This window comes from Xiphophorus maculatus, chromosome 6, assembly GCF_002775205.1.
Source record: "Xiphophorus maculatus strain JP 163 A chromosome 6, X_maculatus-5.0-male, whole genome shotgun sequence".
Lineage (NCBI taxonomy): Eukaryota > Metazoa > Chordata > Actinopteri > Cyprinodontiformes > Poeciliidae > Xiphophorus > Xiphophorus maculatus.
In genome coordinates this window covers 24,652,607-24,676,211 of record NC_036448.1, presented here as the reverse complement: position 1 = coordinate 24,676,211, position 23,605 = coordinate 24,652,607, and the positions used below count along the sequence as shown (strand labels likewise).

Below are 23,605 nucleotides of genomic sequence, written 5' to 3'. Positions count from 1 at the left end.
GCAGATTTGTGAGCGTGCACTCATTTGTGTGCACTTACTGCTCTTAAAAACCAATTAACAGCGCGCAGCAGCAGCCACCCCCTCCTCCAAATGAAGAGGTGAATTAAACATCACCACAACCAGATGGAAAGAAATCAGAGAGAAAGAGAGATGGATAAATAATTGAAGACAGGGATGGGGGGGAGTAGGTCATAAAGAAAGGGGGAAATAAAACTGAAATAAGAGATGAAATGAAATGTAAGAAACAGAAGTCAATTAGAGAGACTCAGAGGGAGCTTTAGGGAAAAACGAAAGGAAGACAGGGCAGGAGTTTCTGGCAGTGAGTCAGTGTGATCCTTATGTGTTTTTAGAGAAATGTGTGTGCATCTATCCCACTCAGAGGAAAAACAGTCAAAGAAACACAATCCGGCTGTTTGAAATACACAGCGGTATAATTAGGTTGGTTGCAGCACAGTTATGATTAGACCAAACTCTCTTCGACTGAACTGAATAAGCTCAACTTTGACATCATTCTTTATGCATGCGTGATTCAATGCGTGTGTGCGGGGGTGTGTGCGGGGGTGTGTCGGGGGGTGTGCGCGTGCGTGTACGTGGGTGGATTCGTGTTCTTGAGACTGAGAGAGAAAATTCCGAAACCAGTTTACCAATAAATTAATAAATAAATAAAGAGTGCTGCCATCACACGGATCACACTAGAGTCGCTTTTTTTTTTTCAAATGATGCAGTTTATTTATATCCAAGTATAGAAATAATGTGAAATATGTACAAAACCTTTCAGAGTTTCATTGTAATCACTTCTATCCATCACTAACATTACAAATCCTGAGCATGACTACAATTAAATTGTATTAAAATGAACTGAACTGATTTGAATTGGATTTGGACTAGATCATATACTGTTGTTGTATGTTTCTTTTCACATACTTTTTATAAAGTATATAACTTGGCTGCATTAAGGAAAAATATGTTTTTTTTTACATATTTGTTAAAGCTGTCAATATGCTGTGACAGTATAATATGAAACAGATAATCTGAAAAGATTGATCTCCTCCACCTCCCTCTTATCCTGGTCATAAACAACTAATTAGAGCCCCGAGAAGCATCTTAGTGCTGTCAATAAGCTTGTGTATGCGTTGCTAAATGTGCTAATGGCAGCGAAATAACTTTCTGTTTCAGGTTAATCTGTGGTTTTGTCGCAACACAAAGAGCTGGAAAAAAGAGCTATCGTGTCCATAGTGTAATTTTCAAAGTGTAGTTGTTTACGTGGGGGTGTGTTGACAAATGTTTTAAAGAAATTGCTTTTGTGTTGCACTTTGGTAAATCGTGACTACTAAAGTTTTGATGTGTGTGCATACATCTCTGCGTATATGCTTTCAAATCCTATGTGCATAACTTTTAACAGTCTGTGTGCTACTTAGTTCCTGCATATAAATGTTGCTGACTTTCCCTGGTGTCTGTGTGTGAGAGAAAAAGAGAGAGAGAGAGAGAGAGTCTTCCAATAGCTTCCTGGTTTGCTCTGCGGTCGGCATAACGCTGCTCCTCTGTGCTTCTGGAAGTGTTTGTGAGAGGAAATAAAAGCCGTGCTTGGCGGCAGGGGGACACTGGGAAATCATGGCGCTTCTGTTTACAACAAACACCAAGCGAAGTGGGACACTCAGCGACAGTCTTTGTGCATGTCCCTGTGTGTCTGCCCCACTCGGTCCAACTTCATCTCTCTCTGTCTGATCTCCTGTACGTCTCTGTCAGATAAACGCCGGGTGCTTTGGAGGCATAAATGTTGCATGAATTATATTTCCAAAGCATCAAATAAACAAGCAGAAGTGAACTTTGCACTGCAGGAAAGATGCAGTTATTGGTTGTTAGATGCTGACCTCTGCGATTGAAGGACTGGAGTGACACTTGGCTTTGTGATGTAGACAAAAGTTTGTTTTTAAGTGTTTCAGAATGAATTTCAAATATATCTATTTAAACAGGATGGATACAGTCAAAAAAAAGTCATGACAGAAACATGCTTTTGAACTTTCCTCGCACGTACACGTCTGATTTCACTTCAATAATTCATCTCTCCTGTCTCGGCTGTCATTCTGTGACATTCTCTCATGACAGTCCTTTGTTTTTGACATTTTCCTCTGATGCAGCAGAGGACATTCGGACACAGAAAATAAAATTGTGCATGGTGGAAGTTAGTGAACAACTTTCATTTGCAAGCTTCATTTAGATGCTTATTTGAATTTTTAATATTATTTTCATAAAGCCTCTTAATCGGCTTGTCTTTGTCAGCTTATAGAATAAGTATGAATAGGCATCAAAGTGGTAAACATTCACTGAGCGTTACTTTTGAGGAAAGAAATATGTATGTGTTTCTGAAATCGGGTTTTCTTCAACCCTGTCCTGGCAGTTTCAGATTTTTGAGTAATATTTTTATTCCCATAATTGTGTACTGAATAAGACTGCACAGTTAATCTGAAAATTTTATTTATTTCAGTCGCATACAATCAGAAAAACCACATAATGAACAATTATTATAAAAAATATGAGTTTGTCATAATTTCTGAGGAAATTGTGCAAAAAAGACTCCCATTTAAAGGGGAAAATGATATAGAAATTGTAAATATATGAATGTGATCTAACTAACCCGGGGTTTTCCTAACAGAAATTGAGTTTTAATACCAATTTAATGACATTCACTGTGAAAAAACAGCTACATAAAGGCTGATTTCTGTATTACATATTCAGCTGAAAATCTGGTCTTTATGTCACGTCATTCTAAGAAAAAATACTCTTCATTTTGGTAGATGTTGCTGTAGGAAAACCAACATTTTTTTCTATTTATAGTATTTTCGATGTGTTTAAGAATAAAATCAGAGGAATAAAATCCTAGTTAGAAATATATATTTTCTACAAAGGCATGGTAGCTGTTTCTTCAGGCTGCTACATCAACAGAGTTAGCTGAAGTCTGGTAGATGTTGTACATTTCCTCCTTCGCCATTTTGTTGTTTTACAGTTTTGGTTGATTTTATATTCAAATTATTTAGGTTATAAAAGTAGTAAACTGTACAGGATGTCACACTTGATTGAACTTCACTTAGTACCTTTAGTTGTAATTATTTTTAAAACATCTACCCTCTGACTTAGAAGAAGCTGGACTTGAAAATGTTGGAAACCTTTGACTATTTCGTAATGCTAACAATGATAATCACGCTTATATACCTTGACATAAGGTGCTAAAGAAAATGTAAAACAATTTTAAATAATTTTGTTTTTTGGTTCCTAATTTAAATGACTAATGAAAACTCAAAGATTGGAAAACTAAACAAATTACTGTCACTGTTTTTACAAAACCTGAATCTTAGAAATCAGCTAATCAATGAATTTAGAAGTTATTGGCAATTTTAGAATGTAGCCTACTATTTAATTTAAAAAATACATAACAAAAAGACAAATGTAAACAAGAAGAGTAGTTAAAGACATGTAATTTCTTTTCTTTTGCCTTATCTGAATTAGGTTTCTTAAGTGCTACTGTAAATCACAAAGTTCACAAAACCTCTGAATATTTTTTGACATTTTACTTTGAAATTTTGTCATAATAATTCCATCGAGCTCAGAGGGACACCTATTTTTGCTCCTATCCAGGTTTTGCCCTTTGCTGCCATTTTCGAAATAGCAAAAATATTCACTTGGCATACAGAGCACAAAGAGCAGCAGATATGCGTGCAGGCATGCGTGTAAACACAGACAATGTTCTTATGAGCCCACATGGAGATGGCATGCCCTCTCCAGCCTGAGAATGATGGTTGAAATGGGAGCGCGCTGCAGCCCAGAGGCAGAGCTGCACCATGAATACAGGGAAAGGGTCAGCGCGGCTGCGTTTGGGATGGGGATTCAAAGAATTAACGCTCCAGGGTTCAAATGGCTGTAGTTTGGGGTTACAAATATTACAAGCCGACTGCTCATTTTCACATAACGTTGCTTCACTTCCAGAAAGTTCTGTTTAGCCTCAGGCGGCCATATTAAAGTTGTACCGTGAGGAAACAGATATTGCATTCTCTTGTCTAATATGAGGATAGGAGAGAGTACTTGAACTCCTCGCAATTATGTTGCTTTACATATCAACTTGAATTCCAGCAGTTATTGCATTAAAGTTTATGCTTAATAAGAGAGTTATCAATGGTGATTTTTACTGTGACAGTTATTTTTCTTAACCACGATTAGCTAGGGAAAGAAATTCTGAGAGTCGCACTTCATTTGCACTTTGCTGCTTTATTTTTTCGCTTTTCCTCTCACATCCTTGATTTTACTGAAAATGTGTGAAGTGCTTGTAAAATAGACATTCACCTGAAAGATAACACCTCAGCATTCACAAGAGAGCGACAAGTGGCATATTGGGAGAGAGACAAGCCATAAGGTACAATCAGTCATGACTGGAGTGTCTTGAATTCCAGAAGCGACGAGAGCTTTGGATTCGATTTGCATGAAATGCAACTTCCTATTCTAGTCCAATCAAATCTTTTTATTCACATAGCAAGTATCTGATTGATGTCACTTTTCTTTCTAAGATGTGATCTCACTACAATACATATAGTTACATGCAAGATGACATCTCAGAGGTGATGTTAAAACCCTCATAAAATAGTGACCAACAATAATAGAAAACATGGCTTGAGGGATTTTCTTAATGGTACTTTTTGCCCATCAGCGCAAAAATAAAAACTGGCATTATATTTCCAAAGGGAGATAAAATGGTTGGTCAAAAAACTGTAAGACTTTCTCGCCTTATTTGAATTTAGCCTGCTCTTTATTGACTGTTCAGTACAGGCAGTACCAGATCAAAAAACAGTTGCAGAAGTCACTGGTAGCTGTTATTTTGGAAGAAGTGGGCAGATGCTGTTTCAAAGATCAGGCAAAGGTTTAGCAGGAAAATGACAAACAAGACATTTTGCTTGTGCACTGACTCCTCAGCTGTTTTTATGGTAAATGAGCCGTCATCGTGACACAGCCTATACATGTTACATACGCTCAGTCGCTCACTTGCCAGTAAATTACCAAATGCAATCTCAAAAGGTTAAACTTTACTTACTTGAATGTTACCAAATTGGAAGTTTATAAGGAAGTTTTTGTCTGAATGTAGTTCTGATGACTGATGGCTAGAATGTTAGCATGTGGCGTGCTAACTATTAGTTAGCACGCCACATGCACAGTAGCAGCACAGTAGCAGCATCATACATAAGTGTTAAATAAGTGAGTCCACAGTTTTCTGCAGCATCAATAGCTACAAAACTTTATGTTGACTTCAGATTAACTTACAAATGGTGATGGAAACATCTGGGTTTAGCAGTTACCTTAATAATGGCATTTGTCTGGCTGTGTTTTGCCAAGTGTAAAGTTTGGTGGAAGGGGTATTACGGGTGAGACTGTTTTTTTTTTTTTGCAGAAGGATCCTTAGTTTCATACTAAAATGTTTTAGAAAGTTTTAACATGCCTACATTTTTGGGATAATTTCTTTCTGTTGCAATGTGGCTTCGCACCATTACACAAAAAAAGTCTACAAAAACATAGAGGAGGAAGTTTGATGTGGAAGGACTTGACTGGCCTTCACAGAGTCCAGAGCTCAACCCAATGAAACTTATTTGGGATGGAAGAGAAAGGAAACTGCATGCAAAGCCTTTTCAGCCAACATCAGTGTCTGATCTCACAAAGGCACATCTGAAAGATTAGTAACAAATTCCCATAAACTCAAATCAAAACCCTAAAATCTTTCCAGAAGAGTTGAAGCTGTTGTAGCTCCAATCATATTAAACCCAAAAGCAAAGTCATTCAGTGGCATTATGTGTGAAGTCAAGTGAGCGACTACATTTTGCAATATACAGTTCAAAATAATAGGAGCTTATTATTAACAACCTTTTGTCTCTTCCATTGTTGCCCCACAAATTAAAGTGGAAGGAAAATACACACTGTTTGATATCAAAACAGATTGAAATTTAAATCCTTATAGTATATAGTGTCAATTCCTAAAAGGCCTTGATATGTCTTTTTAATCAACTCTTAGGTTTAGAGTGTAATTTGCATACTACAAATGCTAGTTTGACTTAGCGCTATCAACATTGTCTGACCCTTAAACTGTATTCTTGTTTCCTTAATGCAGTCAAACATCTAAAAAAATTCAAAGCTGAGAAAAAATACAAAATTAATAACTGATTATTGTAAAGAAGGAAGTGTCTAAGAAAAGCCTTGAACGCAGAATTAAAATTCTTGTAAGTTTCAAACATTTTGTGGGCAAAGTTGTCAGTACTTTTAACAAACATTTACTTAATAGGCTTAAGCTGTCAATAAATGCTTAACATTAAGTGACAGAAAACATTTTAAGATATGCCAGTTTACTGTAGATTTCTCTTTATTTACTACTTGCTTTGTTCCACTCATAGTTTCGATTATCCAGTGATTATCACTAAATATGGTTTTGTTACTCAGCTGGACATTTACTTACTAATTAAGTTGGAATTAATAGCCGTAGTTTGACAGAATTTGTTGGCTTTACAAAAATGAGTCATTTGTTCTTAAATTTTTCACTAATCTGTAAATGTCTCTTTAAGCTTTAATTCCTGGATTTTATCAAAGATTTTAAGTACATCTCTTCCATCTGAATATTAATACTATGCCTCATATTTAATGTTGTTCTAAGATTTTACTATTACATATACTTTCTTCTTAAGTGATTTGAATGGTTTGAGAGTACCAGATGTCACCAAAGCTTTGCCTGAGGAGAAAAAAGACCAAAATGAATAAAAGTGATTATAGAGGATAATATGATTAGGCATCCCTGGTTTTTATTGTGAAGCTCCATCTATTGTACCAGTGGGTCATTATATGATGAGAGTGTGAGAGGAGGAGAACATTATCCCCCCGGGTGATGATGCTGGGATGGAAACGATGGAAAAGATGTGGCTAAAAGAGACGGCCGAGTGGCAGAGACAGCTGTGATGAAACGAGAGCTGGAGTAGTAAAGAAACACGAAACGACGGTTCGATTAAATCATCCAAATTTGAGCAAAACGAGATTCAAAAGTAGCAAAAGAAATATACAGTCATTTTTAAGTATGTTATTTTGTAAAAGCCAGATGCACAAACTCCCAATAAAATACACTTAAGCTTGTCATTGTAATGTAACAAATTGTACATGATTTTAAGCAGTGAACACATTTAAGGATATGTACTGTTGACTGTAAACCTACAATGCAACAAAGACCAAGCAGTAAGAAGAAGAGAGTAGTCTGAAACAAGAGAAGAGGAAGAGGAGAAGATATTAGGGGGAGTGTGCGCGTGTGTATTTGGGATGGGGGGACAAGTAGGGTGGGTTTCCCGTAGGGTTAATTACATCTCTGTTCTCTGTCAGTGTGGCTTTCTCCTCTGCGCTCTGAGTAGCCGCTTCAGGCTGACAGGCCACACACGACATGCCCACATTCACAAAAATGCACCCAAAAATACTCCCACACACACATTTACCATTAAATATCACGACACAATAACAGAAAAATGTTCCTCCTTCTCCTACTTTTTTTTATTTCTCTTCTCTCGCTCAGAGAAACTGTAAACTCACAGAGGTGTATCCCAGGAGAAAACTTGTTGTTGAGAGCAGAGTTCTACACGCAGAAGAAAGCCTGTGCTTGTAATAGCTGTTAATTTTGCATAAATCATGCAGAACATGACCCACATGTAAATCACTCATGTCAGCAGGATATCACTTCCCAGCAGCTTCTTCTTCTTCTCCAAGGGGAACAGCTTTACTTTTCATTGTTTTGTCTGATCTATTATGTTTGTCTTTGATTTTTTTTTCAAGAACAATGACATAAAAATTTATCAATATTTGACATACAGTAGATTTCAGGATGCAATATGTTGTCATGTAAACATATAGTGTTGGTATTCACACAAGTTCTAACAGTAAAGCGAAACTAGTTGATCAAATGTTAGAAATATATCATTTGTGGTTTTTCTAAATTTACTATGGATTTGTGGTTCACAAAAGTATGACTGCAAGGGAATTTATCAAAGAAGTGACATCTATCAAAACATATCTCTTCACAATATTTTAGGGTTTATATTTAGACATTTAGCTTTGCCCAGAGCCTCAGTCGAACAAGAAGTTGACAGCTTTCAAAATCCTGGAATTATATTCATTCATCTCCGTCTTCTCGATAAGCGGGGAAAGAAAAAGGAAAGAAAAAATAAGGAAACTGTTTTTTTCCAAACTTATTCCCTTTCCTATTGTCTAAGACTTCGTTCCCTTTTATCCATCCATTTTATTTTTTTTTTCCTTTCCTGCTTCCATTTTTGGATTTTTCCAGGTTCCATATTTGAATCCAACCCAGTGGCTAAATATCTGCCTTAAAATGATTGTGAACAATTGTATTCACACTTTATAAATGGTGATGAAGAGAACAGAGAACTCTGGAAAGTTATGGAAAAGTTGAGACTCTACTGAAGCACTGTCTGACAGACTGTGTACATCTGAAAGGAACTTAAAACCGTTATCAACCCTCTCCTCACCCTAAACTCTTGGGTTAACAAAGATCACCCAACAGAAGGTGTGTGACAGTACAGAAGGTCACAAAAACTGTATAGATTAGGTCCTGTAAGGGTAATGCGGTCTATTTCGTATGTTAATGTTTATGACACCATCAGGAACAAAACACTGTGTGTGGCAGGTCTGGAAGGGCCTCCAGAAAATAAAAGAAACTTTTCTTCATTGTTAAACATTGGGTCTATGCTGTAACATCAAGCCAACAGTGAGAATGAAAGGATCAATTTTAAATGAACCAAAACTCTAAATTTCACATCTGTCCAAACATAGAGAACCTATTCCTGAGCAACAGTAACTCTAAGCACTCAATTTGCTTTCAAGTGAATTTTGGATTTTACTGTAGTTCAGTAAAAATGTTTGTTTGAGAAATCCCACCAGCATTCCAGAGTGAGATCTGATCTGTGCAGAGCAAACAGCTCAAACTTCATCAAGCTGAGTGACTGAATGAAATGGAAAATGCTTCGAAACACTTAATGCTACTGAAGGTGACTGCGTCACATCATAACAGTAAAGATTGCCATACATTTAATATAGATATACAGTATGTGTGAACTTGATAATTTACCTTGATAAATTATATTGAAGTACAATTTATATACTACAATATTTTCTCTATTTTTTGTAATCATTTTACCATTCATTAGGACTTGTTTTAAATGTGATCATTTTCATGTTAAGCAAACTAAAAGCCATTATTTCTGCCACAGTTTGCATCATTGTCAGTAGCTGCATTTCCATTGATCATATAATTAATAAATTATATGATCAATATAATATAATAAAGTCACTTAATGGAAACACAAACCATTTTTTTTCGGCCGTATTGCCATTTGTATATGTAGTTAAAGTGCAATGGAAATACTTGTTTTGCATCATACAAGTCATGTGATCAACAACACGATGTTACTACTGGTGGAAAAGACACTGCAATTGCAAAATTGTCTTTTTTCTACATTTGCGGAACATCAAAGTTCTGCGCACATTTGTAATGGAAATGCAGCTAGTGTTAATGTGTTTTTTTAAATAAAATTAAACCTTTCACTACAGCTCTGTAAAATATGTGTAAAACCGCAGCATCAAGTTTTACCCACTGGTACTTCTATGATTTATCTTTGGCAGTGAGGTTGGAAGGCCTCCTTCCCATCACCCTAGTCTTTAACTTCCTCAAGATTCTTTATCAGATTTAAGGGCTGCATAACTCCAACATGTTAATATTACTTTCACTCAGAAGAAACATATTGATCCAATTAAATGATGACATCAAACATAAATCTGCCGGATATATGATAAAAGTTGGGCTTAAATGTACATAAACCACTATACTCATACTATGTTATGATTTTGAGTTGCTGATGGGATTTATTTCACCTATAACCAAATTTTTTGGGACGTTTTAATTGGAATGGCTCCCAAAAAGAACAAATATGTGAAATTCCTAATAGGAATTTATCTTAGAATTATTTCAGTATTTAATCATTACAGATAAAATTTTTATTCTAATGTTGCAATAAAAAGTTATCCTGAATGAGAGCATGTATGCACAAGGGAAACTCTGAAATTTCTTTCATGAGCTTAATTTTAACCAAAGCCAAGCAGCCTTACTTAATAACAAGGAAGTGCTTTAAACCAGATTTTTCCCTAAATTTTAAATAAAAACACAGATACCAGCAGGCGGTCGCTGCAGTTGTCCTCTGAAATCAGAAGCAAAGACAAAGTAACATCAAAGCCCTCCTTGTGAGAAGTCTGGAGATCCCAGCCCCTTCTGTAAAGGAGCTATTCACACAAATAACACAACATGTGTAATCCTCCTGACAAATCAGGAAATCTCTCTGTTGTGTGCACCTTTGTGGTTGAATCCCGCAGAGATGCGTCCCTCAGATCCACGCCCTGCTTTATTAACCAGTTTTTTGCCTTAATTAGCTAATAGGATTGTTTTAACCATGATCCAAGAACAGAATAGCCCACGGGAAGACAAACACCTACGGTGTGGAAGTGTGTGTGTGTGGGTGCACCCTGTGTGTGTATGCATGCAAGACCGAATACATACGCCTGTATTCTCTTTGTCAGGAGTGAGTCGATGAGATGTGTGTGTGTTAATGTTCACAAGTGCATACATTTGATGTGATTGATCGCCGCTTGTGCCTGAGTGTGCATGCATGAGCCCTTTCACGTGCGTGTGCATTTGTAATCTGAGGTAGCCACCACTCTCTCTCTCTCTCTCTCTTTCTCTCCGCCTTAATTAACGTGGCTTCTTGCGAGACTTTCCTCCAGAATATGAAACAATTTTACCTGATGATGCAAACAGCTGAAAACGCTGCCTCCCTTCGTGCCTCGCCTCTTCACCTAACACTTTCTTTTTATGTGAGAGCGTTAATGGCTGCCAGTGCTACACTTGTAGTTTTTATATCTGTGTCTTTTAGTGGTGCAGCAATTGCCAAAAGGCTTATTTTGCTGCAGGAAATGTGTGTATGTAAGCAAAATCCTTTGTACTGTGTGATGAAAAAAGCTGTATCACAGCTCGGCAATGATGTTCCTGCAGCACAAGAGCTGGCTTACACACCAATACACAGATGCACACAGTCCAACACACAAATTTGAGCCTCAGAGAAGTCCAAGGAAAACCTTGGAAAGAAGGCAAGAAGGAGACAAAGCAGCGGCAGAAGGCACCGAGGAATGACAAATATGGGAATTTAAGGAACTGAGCTTTGAGCGCAGCCAAAATATTGAAATGATTAATAGGATTTTATAAAGTAAAATCTCTAAATCCCTGTGTATCCTTCCCCTTGGCTGATATAGTATTCATGTGGACATACAGTTCCCAGCAACAGAATTCATACTTCTTTGATTTGCTCACATTTTTTTTATGTTACAACTATAAATGTCCATTTTATTGACAATTTATCCGATAAACCAACACATTAAAACAAAACACAATTAATTAATCACAATTAATTCTTTCAGCTCTATATTAAACCTCTCCATAACTCATAATATCCCAAGAAAATGCACTAAAGTTTTTGGTTGTAACATTACAAAATGTAGAAAATCTAAAGGAGAATAAATACTTCTGGAAGACACAGTGACTCTACTCAGACAGGATTTATATTGAAATGCCCTCGTGATAAAAACAAATACTAAAATCAGACTATAAATACACCATATACTCAATAAGAGCACACAATAAATTACTCCAGCTGCCATCTTATAGACAGACATGAGTCAATAAGATTAGAGAGGCTGTGTGTCGCTCGATACGGCATAATAAAGGATGGCAGCTCATGGCCAAGATGCAATGAACAGATCCTAAAATTGATTTCCCTCTTTGTCCTTCTGTTGCAGTGTACTGTGTGCGATTCTCCCAGGAGCCGGCCGACCAGTCAGTGGTGCTGGGAGAACGAGTGGTGCTGTCCTGCGTGGTCTTCAACTACACGGGCATCGTTCAGTGGACCAAAGACGGCTTGGCCTTGGGCATCGGAGAAGGTCTTCGAGGTAAAGGGAGGGGGAAGAAACTGTGTAAAATGAGGAGGGAAAAAAGGTCCTACTTTATTCAGCTGCAAAGATCAAAGGGGAGTAAAGAGGATAATTAATTTAGATGTGGTTTTGGTTCAGTTAGGGCAAAAAGAAACCTGGCAAAAAGGTGTTATGGTTGAAAAGTTTAGTTTTTACAGAGGTGATTGGTGTAGCATGCAGGAGAGAGTTAAATGCTCAAAAATCCTCACTAGTGACAATCTGGGCAAAAATGAGTCCGCCGTATCATGGTGAATTAGAGAAAATCCCTCACACTGCTCATAAAAGCAGACACGCATTCGCATTTACATTTTAAGCCGACACGCACATCCGGACCAGCTTATTGAGGGCGAAACAGAAGAATACCCTTCAGTTCAGAGGAAGAGAGAGCGTCACATGAAACCAAAAGAAGTCGGAGTTATGGGGTCAAACCTTTTCCACACAGAGAAGCAGCTCTCTCTGGTGATCAAAGGGATCAGACATGAAAAATTAATGAGTTAGAGGTCAGAAAAAAGTAAAAGAACTTACCTCAGTTATTTACATGAACAAGATTTTGGCTACTAAGGTTTACTATATAGCACTGTCGATCTGCTGTTACGTAGATATTTTAATTAAAGATGCATTTTTGGAAAAAATTCAGTTGTCAAATAAAAATTGGCTCAAAAACAGCCTAAGATCTCAACAGAACAATGGCTTATCTGTATATATTTAACACTTTAGTGCAATATGATTAAGAATACGTCTTACGTCAAGACTTAAACATATTCCGATGAACTAAGAATCATACATTAGTTGGAATGCTTATTTTTTAGTAATGCATTCATTTGTCTCTCTTTTTGATCAACACTGGCTACATGATGATGAAACATAACATGTCTTCAGCAATATCTTGGGGGAAAATGAAGACTGTCCCTTGTTCATTGTTTTTTTTGTAATAGAGTCAGGATTTCACATCATTTAGTGGGTAAATACATCAGTTCAGTTTCACTTGTACATTTATTCCGCGTTTTACACTTCTATAACTTTAAAGTAGTGCTAATGCAAAATAAGCAGTAAATATGCTCCTTTCTTGTGTCAATTTGTGCTTTAAAAAATTCCTGTTCAGTGTAAAAATGTTCAATATGTTTGATTTTCATCTAGAGATTATGAATTGCAGCCGAGACTTATTAAAAACCAATAAAATCACCCTTTAGTCTTCAGGAGTTGATGGGAAGGTGATGTAGATGCCAATAGCATTGTTAGCGGCTAACAGTTAGTCATTTTTGACATTTCCACGGTGCAACAGAACAGATCACTCCTTCCTCGTCTATCACTGTGTTTCAGTTTCATCCACCTGGTGCCAAAAATGCAGACAAAAAATCAATTAGGTTTTCTTTGCAGCTTTTCTAACACTATCACTGCCTAGCTCATCTTTATAAGTTTAGACTGTCTGGTGTTACATGATGAGAGATTAAATATAGATCGGCAAATATGTTTCTTCAAAATCTATCTCAAAGATCCTGTTTGGAAATCAAAGTCAAATGTTGATTTTATTTACATTTTTCCTCTGTTCCTTCATGCTGTTCTGTTAACTCGTGTGAATTACTAACACTTGGATATTGGAAAGCATTCTTTGTTTACAGCCTTTTTTCACACCTGTCGAAAACTGTTGCACGGTGCTTTAGCACAAGCTACTAAAAATACCAATTATCTACTTGTTACTGGATACTTTGGGAGTTTCCCAACGTTGCAAATGAACGTTGGTGTCTGAGCTGGAGTTGAAGTGGTTCAAATGTAGCTTTCTGTTCAACTGTCAGGAAATTCAAGAAAGGAAAGTAAGTATTGACCCAGGCTCCATTCACCAAGGGAGATAAACTGCTGATTCAGACTGATATCTTCTGGCAGTGAAGAGAGCACTCTGAGGAACTCCTGTATCCCACCAACACATCCTCTGTCTGGAGAGGCAGAGCGTCAGAGGAAGTTAAGAAGCTCCTTAGTGACAAGGTGCTGCGCCTGGATAACATTCTCCCAGAGCCGGTAAAGGCTCTGACACTGAAGTGTAGCTCTGGCTGACATGACTTTTCAAATTACGGGGAGATCAGGAAAGTGCCAAAAAAAGGGCACAACGCTCACTGTCCATAAGTAAGCTAAGAAAGATTTCTGAGAAAGAAGTTCCTGTATGATGTTCACATACAAAACTCTTCACATGAAGACCTTGACCATCATCACCCTTCACAGCCCAAGGATCACCTTTGACTATATGCCCTAAACATGCTTTACTTAAAAGTGCCATTTATAACACTAGAGATGAATTCATGTGGTTCCCGATCACAGTTTGAGTGATACCGAGTTCTAAAATGTATCTGACAAATTAAAAACTTCTTCAAATTGAGAATTTCAGGTAGACAAAAGTATTTTTACTTTACTTTCTGCTTTAAATGCAATTTAATTGTAAATAAGGTCAGAAACATTTAGCGACTTTTACGCAAAAAGCACACGTGACACACCTATTCATTAAACGTGGCCAAGTACAGCAAGCATCCAGTTGCTCAGCCTCAGGATTTGTTTTCTGAAAAGGAAAAAACAATCCACCTCCAAAATTTAGGAAAGTATACATTTCTTAATATGCATGTTTAATTTATTGCAGGTAAAGCAAAAATAAAACGACTTTATTCTGTATTTTGCTTTTTAAAAAAAATCTGATTGAAAGTTTCAATTCAACAATTTTGGCGTAAATGTTAAAAAGTTTGGACATCTCTGTTGCAGAGATTGAACGGAAAGGGTTTGGTTTTTTGAGATAGAGGTGGAGGATAGGTGTTGATCATAGACATGAACTCTGACCTTTTCAGGAAACAAAATATTGTGTCAAGAAAATCCGAGCTCATCCCACTTCCCCATGCTGGAGATTTTAGTTTAACAGTAATAATAAATAAAGTTATCTTTAAAATGAATCACTCAAGTGACATCAAGGCCCAACAGTAGACTTAAGTGTCAATAAAGTTAGTTTAACAGTAATAATAAATAAAGTTATCTTTAAAATGAATCACTCAAGTGATATCTAGGCCCAACAGTAGACTTAAGTGTCAATAAAATAAATCTGGTTGTGTGTGTTGTTTTTGTCTCATGCAAACTTTGCTTTAATTTTACTTTTTTCTATCTAATCATAAGAAATCATAGTCAGACAGAGAGAGTCATGAAACAGGAAAAGCAGGTTTCCTGGAAAAAGAGGAAGTTTCCAGCCTGCAGATTCATAAAAATAGATGAGACTATTTCTTATTTTAAAGCATGAAAGTTTAAAGAATTAAATCTAAACATTTTGATAATTTGATAAGATTCAAAGTAAAATACTTATATTAATATTGATTTACTTGTAATAATACTTACACTTATATTTGTGGGAACACTTACAAGGAAAACAAGTAACTGTAACTTTAGTAGTAAATAATTAGAATCATGTATTATTCTTTTGGTTTCTTTTCAGAAAAACATCTGTAATAACTCACATTAGGATTATAATAAGGATAATTAATAAGTTATGGTTATAAAATCATAAATGAATGATAAATCAGAGAAGCTGAAGAAAATAAATGTGATATAAGTTATGGTTATAAAATTATAAATGAATGCTAAAATCAGAGAAGCTAAAGAAAATAAAAGTGATATAAATGTGATTTTGACATTGAACTTGAAATGGTGTAAAAGGTGTAACTGCAATTAAACATCACTGATATGTTGGAGGTAGAGAGTAGGTGAAAGGTGAAAGGCAAGGAACTAACAGGAGAGCAGAGATGATCAACGCCTTATTTAGAGAGTAGGTGAAAGGTTGTGCAGGCAATGGACAGGAGGTTGAGCAACTCTGAGACATTAGCACAGACATCAGGACATAATGTCTGTAAGACAGTGATGGATATGAGATCAGCAGTCAGCCAATGAAACAAGCCCAGCAACAGTGCTAGCCAAAGAAACCCTATAAAAGGTGAGTGCAAAAGAGGAACCGTTCGTTGGATCCTCCGGGCAGCTTCGAGCCAAGATCGAGATGGACAAAGAACTCTGCAGCTGAAGAAGAGCCGGGGCCACGGAGCCGAAGACTGTCCGGCCATGGGGACCAACCCGTCAGCCCCACAACCTGTGGCTTCGAATCGCACTTCTCTCATCGGCTGGGTTCAGACCCCAAAGACAAAGATGAAGACAAAGGCAAAGGCAAAGACAAAGAAGAAGAACTGGTGCCTTTTTTCTTGCCAGCACCAAGTCCTGTGTGACCTCACCATCCATGCGGAGAGGAGGCTCATCAGACCTACAGAGATTCCTGCCTTCATCGATCAACATCTTCCTCCTGCTGCAACACCTTCTTCATCATCAGACCTGCGGAGATCCTGGCCTTCATCGATCGGCGTCTTCCTCCTGCTGCAGCACCTTCTTCGTCGTCGTGCCAGGTCTGGGGTTCGAGGCGCCAGGCTCCGTCCGTCTCTCTCAAAGGTTCCTTTTTTAGTTTTCAGTGTCAGCAGTAGGGAAAGATAGACTAGATGATTGATTTTACTTATTTGATTATTTCTGCTACTGAATTAAGCTGTACTGACCCTTGCAAAAATGCCTTACTAATAAAATATTTAGCATAAAGAAAATCTAAAAGATGTTGTGGACATTCAGTTAATGAGTCACCTTAAAGTTCTTTGATGGTTGTAAAATAGCTGTGATGTTTGATTCTGGAGAGGAAAAAGTTTAAAATGTTTTTAGGTTGCTGGTAGCCCAAATTTAAAACAACATCCTTGGGACTCGCCCGAGTCACTAAAACCTACCTGGTTCAATAACAAATGCAAGTTGTAAAATAGAGAACGAGCGACCGTTAACAGGTGTGCTCTGTGAAACTAGTTGGCTGTAGGCTGCTCAGTCTGGCTAATTCACAGAGGGAAGAAGGGTGAGACACCTGGATGTAGGCCGTTAAAAATCAGGTGAATCGTTTCTCGAAACCAGCTTAAACAGAGTTTACTTCAGTTCTGGACAGGGTAAATCCCGGCAGATTTAGGAAACTCAATTAACCCGTTAGATGGAGAGCTGGTAGCACATCTCCCCTCTCAGAAGAGGAAGCAGAGAGTGAGACAGTAGAGACAGAAAGGAGGGGGGGGGTGTTGCGCAACAACAATTGATAAAATAGTTCTTGTATTCACTAAATCCGGCAGCAGAACTACTTGGCATTAACTTCTTAGTATTGCAGTTTAGTGTCATATATTTAGTGTACAGTATCAGTTTATCAATACATGAATTATTAATAAGCAGAGGGAACCTTAGACCATATGTGAGTGAGAGATGAAGTAAAAGAACATATGTTGCTCAATAAAATAAGAGTTTTCTGTTGTAGTTAAACAAAACTTTTGATGGGGACATTTCTGATTGCGAGGCTGTTTTTATCAACTTTATTTAGTGATCAGTTAGCAATTTAACTCAGGTATAATTGCTAACTACATGAGCAGGCTCTTGGCATATGTTCAAGACTAAAAATATGACTCTACGGTGTCTAAATCTTCCAGCAGGCTGCCGACATTTCCAAATCCTACGTAATCCACGGCAGGTAGAGGTTGAAGGCTCAGAAGGATGAAATAAAGGAACTTTCTGTGATCCTGTTGCTGCTGAATCCCCTTGTTGCTTCTCTGTTGAGCTCAGTGTTTCTGCATGAAACTCTCTCCTCCGTTATAATTACTGTTGTTGCGCAACACCCCCCCCCTCCTTTCTGTCTCTACTCTCTCACTCTCTGCTTCCTCTTCTGAGAGGGGAGATGTGCTACCAGCTCTCCATCTAACGGGTTAATTGAGTTTCCTAAATCTGCCGGGATTTACCCTGTCCAGAACTGAAGTAAACTCTGTTTAAGCTGGTTTCGAGAAACGATTCACCTGATTTTTAACGGCCTACATCCAGGTGTCTCACCCTTCTTCCCTCTGTGAATTAGCCAGACTGAGCAGCCTACAGCCAACTAGTTTCACAGAGCACACCTGTTAACGGTCGCTCGTTCTCTTATTTTACAACTTGCATTTGTTATTGAACCAGGTAGGTTTTAGTGACTCGGGCGAGTCCCAAGGATGTTGTTTTAAATTTGGGCTACCAGCAACCTATAAAACATTTTAAACTTTTTCCTCTCCAGAATCAAACATCACAGCTATTTTACAACCATCAAAGAACTTTAAGGTGACTCATTAACTGAATGTCCACAACATCTTTTAGATTTTCTTTATGCTAAATATTTTATTAGTAAGGCATTTTTGCAAGGGTCAGTACAGCTTAATTCAGTAGCAGAAATAATCAAATAAGTAAAATCAGTCATCTAGTCTATCTTTCCCTACTGCTGACACTAAGAACTAAAAAAGGAAACCTTTGAGAGAGACGGACGGAGTTTGGTGTTTCGAACCCCAGACCTGGCCTGATGATGAAGAAGGTGTTGCAGCAGGAGGAAGACGCCGATCGATGAAGGCAGGGATCTCTGTAGGTCTGATGAGCTTCTTCTCCGCATGGATGGTGAGGTCACACAGGACTTGGTGCTGGCAGGAAGGAAGGCACCAGTTCTTCTTCTTTGTCTTTGCCTTTGTCTTCATCTTTGTCTTTGGGGTCTGAACCCAGCCGATGAGAGAAGTGCGATTTGAAGCCACAGGTTGTAGGGCTGACGGGTTGGTCCCCATGGCCGGACAGTCTTCGGCTCCGTGGCCCCGGCTCTTCTTCAGCTGCAGAGTTCTTTGTCCATCTCGATCTTGGCTCGAAGCTGCCCGGAGGATCCAACGAACGGTTCCTCTTTTGCACTCACCTTTTATAGGGTTTCTTTGGCTAGCACTGTTGCTGGGCTTGTTTCATTGGCTGTCTGCTTAGACAGATGATCTCATATCCATCACTGTCTTACAGACATTATGTCCTGATGTCTGTGCTAATGTCTCAGGGTTGCTCAACCTCCTATGTCCGTTGCCTGCACAACCTTTCACCTACTCTCTAAATAAGGCGTTGATCATCTCTGCTCTCCTGTTAGTTCCTTGCCTTTCACCTTTCACCTACTCTCTACCTCCAACATATCAGTGATGTTTAATTGCAGTTACACCTTTTACACCATTTCAAGTTCAATGTCAAAATCACATTTATATCACATTTATTTTCTTTAGCTTCTCTGATTTAGCATTCATTTATAATTTTATAACCATAACTTATATCACATTTATTTTCTTCAGCTTCTCTGATTTATCATTCATTTATGATTTTATAACCATAACTTATTAATTATACTTATTATAATCTTAATGTGAGTTATTACAGATGTTTTTCTGAAAAGAAACCAAGAATAATACATGATTCTAATTATTTGATGCCAAAGTTACAGTTACTTGTTTTTCTTGTAAGTGTTCCCACAAATGTTCGTGTAAATATTATTACAAGTAAACCAATATTAATATAAGTATTTTACTTTGAATCTTATCAAATTACCAAAATGTTTAGATTTCATTCTTTAAAACTTTCATGATTTAAAATAAGAAATAGTCTCAGCTATTTTTTATAAATCTGCAGGCTGGAAACTTCCTCTTTTTCCAGGAAACCTGCTTTTCCTGTTTAATGACTCTCTCTGACTGACTATGATTTCTTATGATTAGATAGAAAAAAGTAAAATTAAAGCAAAGTTTGCATGAGACAAAAACAACACACACAACCAGATTTATTTTATTGACACTTAAGTCTACTGTTGGGCCTAGATATCACTTGAGTGATTCATTTTAAAGATAACTTTATTTATTATTACTGTTAAACTAACTTTATTGACACTTAAGTCTACTGTTGGGCCTTGATGTCACTTGAGTGATTCATTTTAAAGATAACTTTATTTATTATTACTGTTAAACTAAAATCTCCAGCATGGGGAAGTGGGATGAGCTCGGATTTTCTTGACATTACATAACAGTCTAAGACAATTTTTAAATCTATAATTGTTTGCGCAAAACACATAGCAAAGAGCTAAAATGAATTTCTTTCTCTCTTTACCAAAATATTGTCGAGCGAAACCACGCTCTGCTATTTACTCTGCTTCCATTACAAATGGTCATTGTTTTTCATTATTAGGAAATCTGGAAAATCTGATCAATTTTACTAACAGTTTTTGGCTGTGAGCTTATTTGTTTGGATTGGTTACGAGTCTATTTAGCACAGTATTTTACTGTTACGTTCTGCAAACCTGCAGCCTCAGAGTTACAGAAGGACGTCTTTAGCCTCTTATCAAGCAAACACTCCAGCTCGGCATGCGCAGAGTCACACTGTGATGATTTAACATGTGACGGCGATCTGGTGCTCAACTCATTTTACCTCGCAGGTTCAGTAAAGGTCAGCAGATCTTTTTTCTGTTACTGCCGCTCATCGTCACTTTCAGCTTCCCAGATTCCCTCTGTTGCTTCTCCTTCCTTTTCCTCGCATCCGTTTCTCCTCCTGCTCTCTGTTGGTCATTTATGCTCCTTTTGTCCTTGTAGCCCATCACAACACTGTCCTGCTGAAGACCACTCTTTATAAGCATGTTGTCCTCTTTGTCTGCTTTTTAGCCGTCCATCACTGCCTCCTGTCCACTTTTCAGACCCAGCTGCCATTCCTTCCTTCATCCCCCGTCTGATATTTATGTTTATGTCGTGCTCTTGACCGACATGTCCAGCATATTGGAAGTCTGTAATTTATTTAAGTGTGTAATGAATATATCATGAGCCAATGAAGTGGCGCAGGTGCGTGATGTACGTTGGGTAAAGGGGGTTTTTGGGAAATGTGATCTGCATGGCTAAATGTGGCTGTTTTGGATAAGTGTAGGCATACATTGTGCTGCAAATTCAAACCTGCAGCTCACCCACGCATGTGCCTTTCATTAGGCTAAACAGCTCAGCAGCACTTAGTTGTGCAGACAAAAATGAAATGCGTTAATTTGGAAGAGATTCCCATATAATCAATGCACAGGTGCACATTTAGACTCAGTGAATACCTATAAAACACACACTCATCTGTTCTCCACCTGCAGTCGTCAGTGGTATCAGTTTATTGTTCTTCCTCCTGCTCCTTCTTCCCCTTCTCCCTGGGGTGCTTTCACCTCTGTGGTTGCTATGCTGCGAGATGCTGGAGTGGGTGATGTAATCTCCACTAATACTTTTGCCACCCCTACCCCCCACCCCCACACCTTCTCCTCCTCCTTAACTCACCCTCCCAACATGCCACCCTTCTTGTTTCTCTCTCTGCACCCCAACCTGCCTCCCTCCCTCCTGAATCCATGATGTCATGAGAGGATCGGGCACGCAGGATCAATGAGTGCCCCCTAGTGGGACGTCACGCTCAATTATGTCTTTGTGTGAGAGGCGATGGTTCAAACATAAAGGAGGGGGAGTGGGGGTGCTGCTGTAATTGGAAGAGCGCTGCCTGTAGTTTTGCAGTTTTCAAATCACACAAGGATTGATTTGGCACTTTTCGTATATGCGACTGTGTTTGATCCGTCTTTCTGCAGATGTTTATCTAATATTAGTGAATGTGTGTGTGTTTTTACCATCTTATGTGTGCGAAGGAGGCACATTTCTGATCTCCAGACAGTGCAGTTAAAACAAAAAGAAGTCTATGAAACATCTGAGGTAAACGCTCAATGTTCCCAGTGTGGTTCGATAACAAGCATTGACATTTCCACATAACGGCACGTCCTACTGGTTCTGTTTGCCACCTCTGATTCATCTAAACAGATTTTGATTCAGCATTTATCTGTTTCTGAAAAGCTTGTATCTTTTGCCTTGTGCTGTAAACAATGCAGGCAGGCGTAGTCTTTCGCACATTTCAAAGAAAATAAAAAAGAATAGTGATGGATGATTAATACATGACATGTCTGCTCTTAAAAAAATGAAGGAACTTTTGAGGAGTAATTAATGATTAAGAATGTTAATTAATGTAACTATTAGAAATTTAACAACCAGAAGCAAAGCTGCTTCATAAAAGAGCTAAGGTTGACACTCTGAACATTCTGGCACAGTTCAGCTCCTGGATAAAAAAGGTGTCTCATTACCCTTTTTCATAAAATAGTTGTGTCATAATCCTGCAAAGATGAGCCACAGCTCAATAATTTGCAAACATCTGAGCTTTCATAATTCAAGCCGGTGTCACTGGCAGGGTCGATACAGAGATATACATTTCTAAACGTCCCAAAAGGTTAAACACATCAGTGGTATTTGATGGTATTTTAATTTTGTTCTATTTTCAAGCACAACTGCTGCTGAAGTAACTATAATTACCTGAAACCTAGGGATCTTGTCTTTGCAAACTTTGGCATGAGTTGTCCAATATCCATTAAATATGCACTGCTAAGAGAGATTCACACAATTCATCTTCAACACTGGTCTACCCCTAACAGAGTTTGTTTTGTCTGAAATTCACAGATAATGCTCATATTTCAGTCAAATAAATCCATGCATTTTATTTACATGTTACTTATATATTGCATATTTCTGACCATAATCCGATTCCTTCTAGGTTTAAAGAGGAAGTATTATGTGAAATTGACTTTTTTGAGCTTAAAGTCATGTTATAATGTTATTCCATCATCAAAAACATTCCTGTAGTGTTACCATGATTCTTTCATGCATGTTAGAAAAATAATTTAATCTGCCATGGCAATCGTTCGCTTTAAAGGGAACCTAGCGCCATTTGAGGTGCAGCTCCTCCTCAGAGCTGCAGTTTTCAAACAACAGAGCACCTCTACCCTGCAACTCCCCCACTCAGCTCCTTCAGACTAGCCAGCAATGAGCAAACACGTGGTGGAACTACACATCTGCTGAGCTCATCAGACAAGCTACTTCTCAGTGCAACACTGGTAAAAAAAACACTGTGAAAGGGTTAATAGACGAGCCATGTTGTGATGACTTCCTGACGGTGGTGATTCAAAAAGAGTAGGAGTTTTTAAAGAGACAGGGTCCCAATTTCAAGGCTAAATTATAAAGTTGAATTTCTTTAAGGTCATATTTGGTATATATAGCATTTTTATAGCAACTGAAAGTAGCATAGTTACTGTGGTATAAGATGGCTACTGAATGGCAATTATGTGAAAAATATATAATACTGCCCTGTTAGGCTCATTCAAATGGTTGATTTCAGAGCCAATTTTGGGTGAACTAAAACATCACACAGAGGAAAATATTTGTGATATTTCTGTTAATTGCATCGTTGCTGTGCGTCTCTTGCAGCCTGGCCCAGGTATCGCGTGCTGCGGGCGCTGGACACAGGCCAGTTCAATTTGGAGATCTCACATGCTGAGCTGTCAGATGACTCCCTGTACGAGTGTCAGGCCACGGAGGCCGCCCTGCGCTCCAGGAGAGCCAAGCTCAACGTACTTAGTAAGTGAGCTGCTTCTGTAAGAGCAACGGTCAAGTTGCTGTTTTTTTATATCATCCTTTTTCTTCTATGGAACTTTGAAATGCTTTATATTTGAGTTAGCTTACGTGATGAAACTTTGGGGTCTTCTCTAAGCATCAAACAAAAGAGGGTCATAGTTGGCCATGACTGTTTTAAAGCATGTAGCTTA

The 23,605-nt window shown here is 38.0% G+C and overlaps 1 protein-coding gene across 2 annotated transcripts in view; it reads left to right on the top strand.

The window, feature by feature from the left end:
* LOC106700167 (kin of IRRE-like protein 1) overlaps positions 1–23,605 on the top strand; it is a 114,894-nt gene that overhangs the window by 61,772 nt on the left and 29,517 nt on the right. For both annotated transcript variants that reach the window (XM_023335626.1, XM_023335625.1), the window contains exons 2-3: positions 11,917–12,066; positions 23,268–23,417. In XM_023335626.1, the coding sequence (XP_023191394.1) occupies positions 11,917–12,066; positions 23,268–23,417 (300 nt within the window). The remainder of the gene's footprint in view (positions 1–11,916; positions 12,067–23,267; positions 23,418–23,605) is intronic.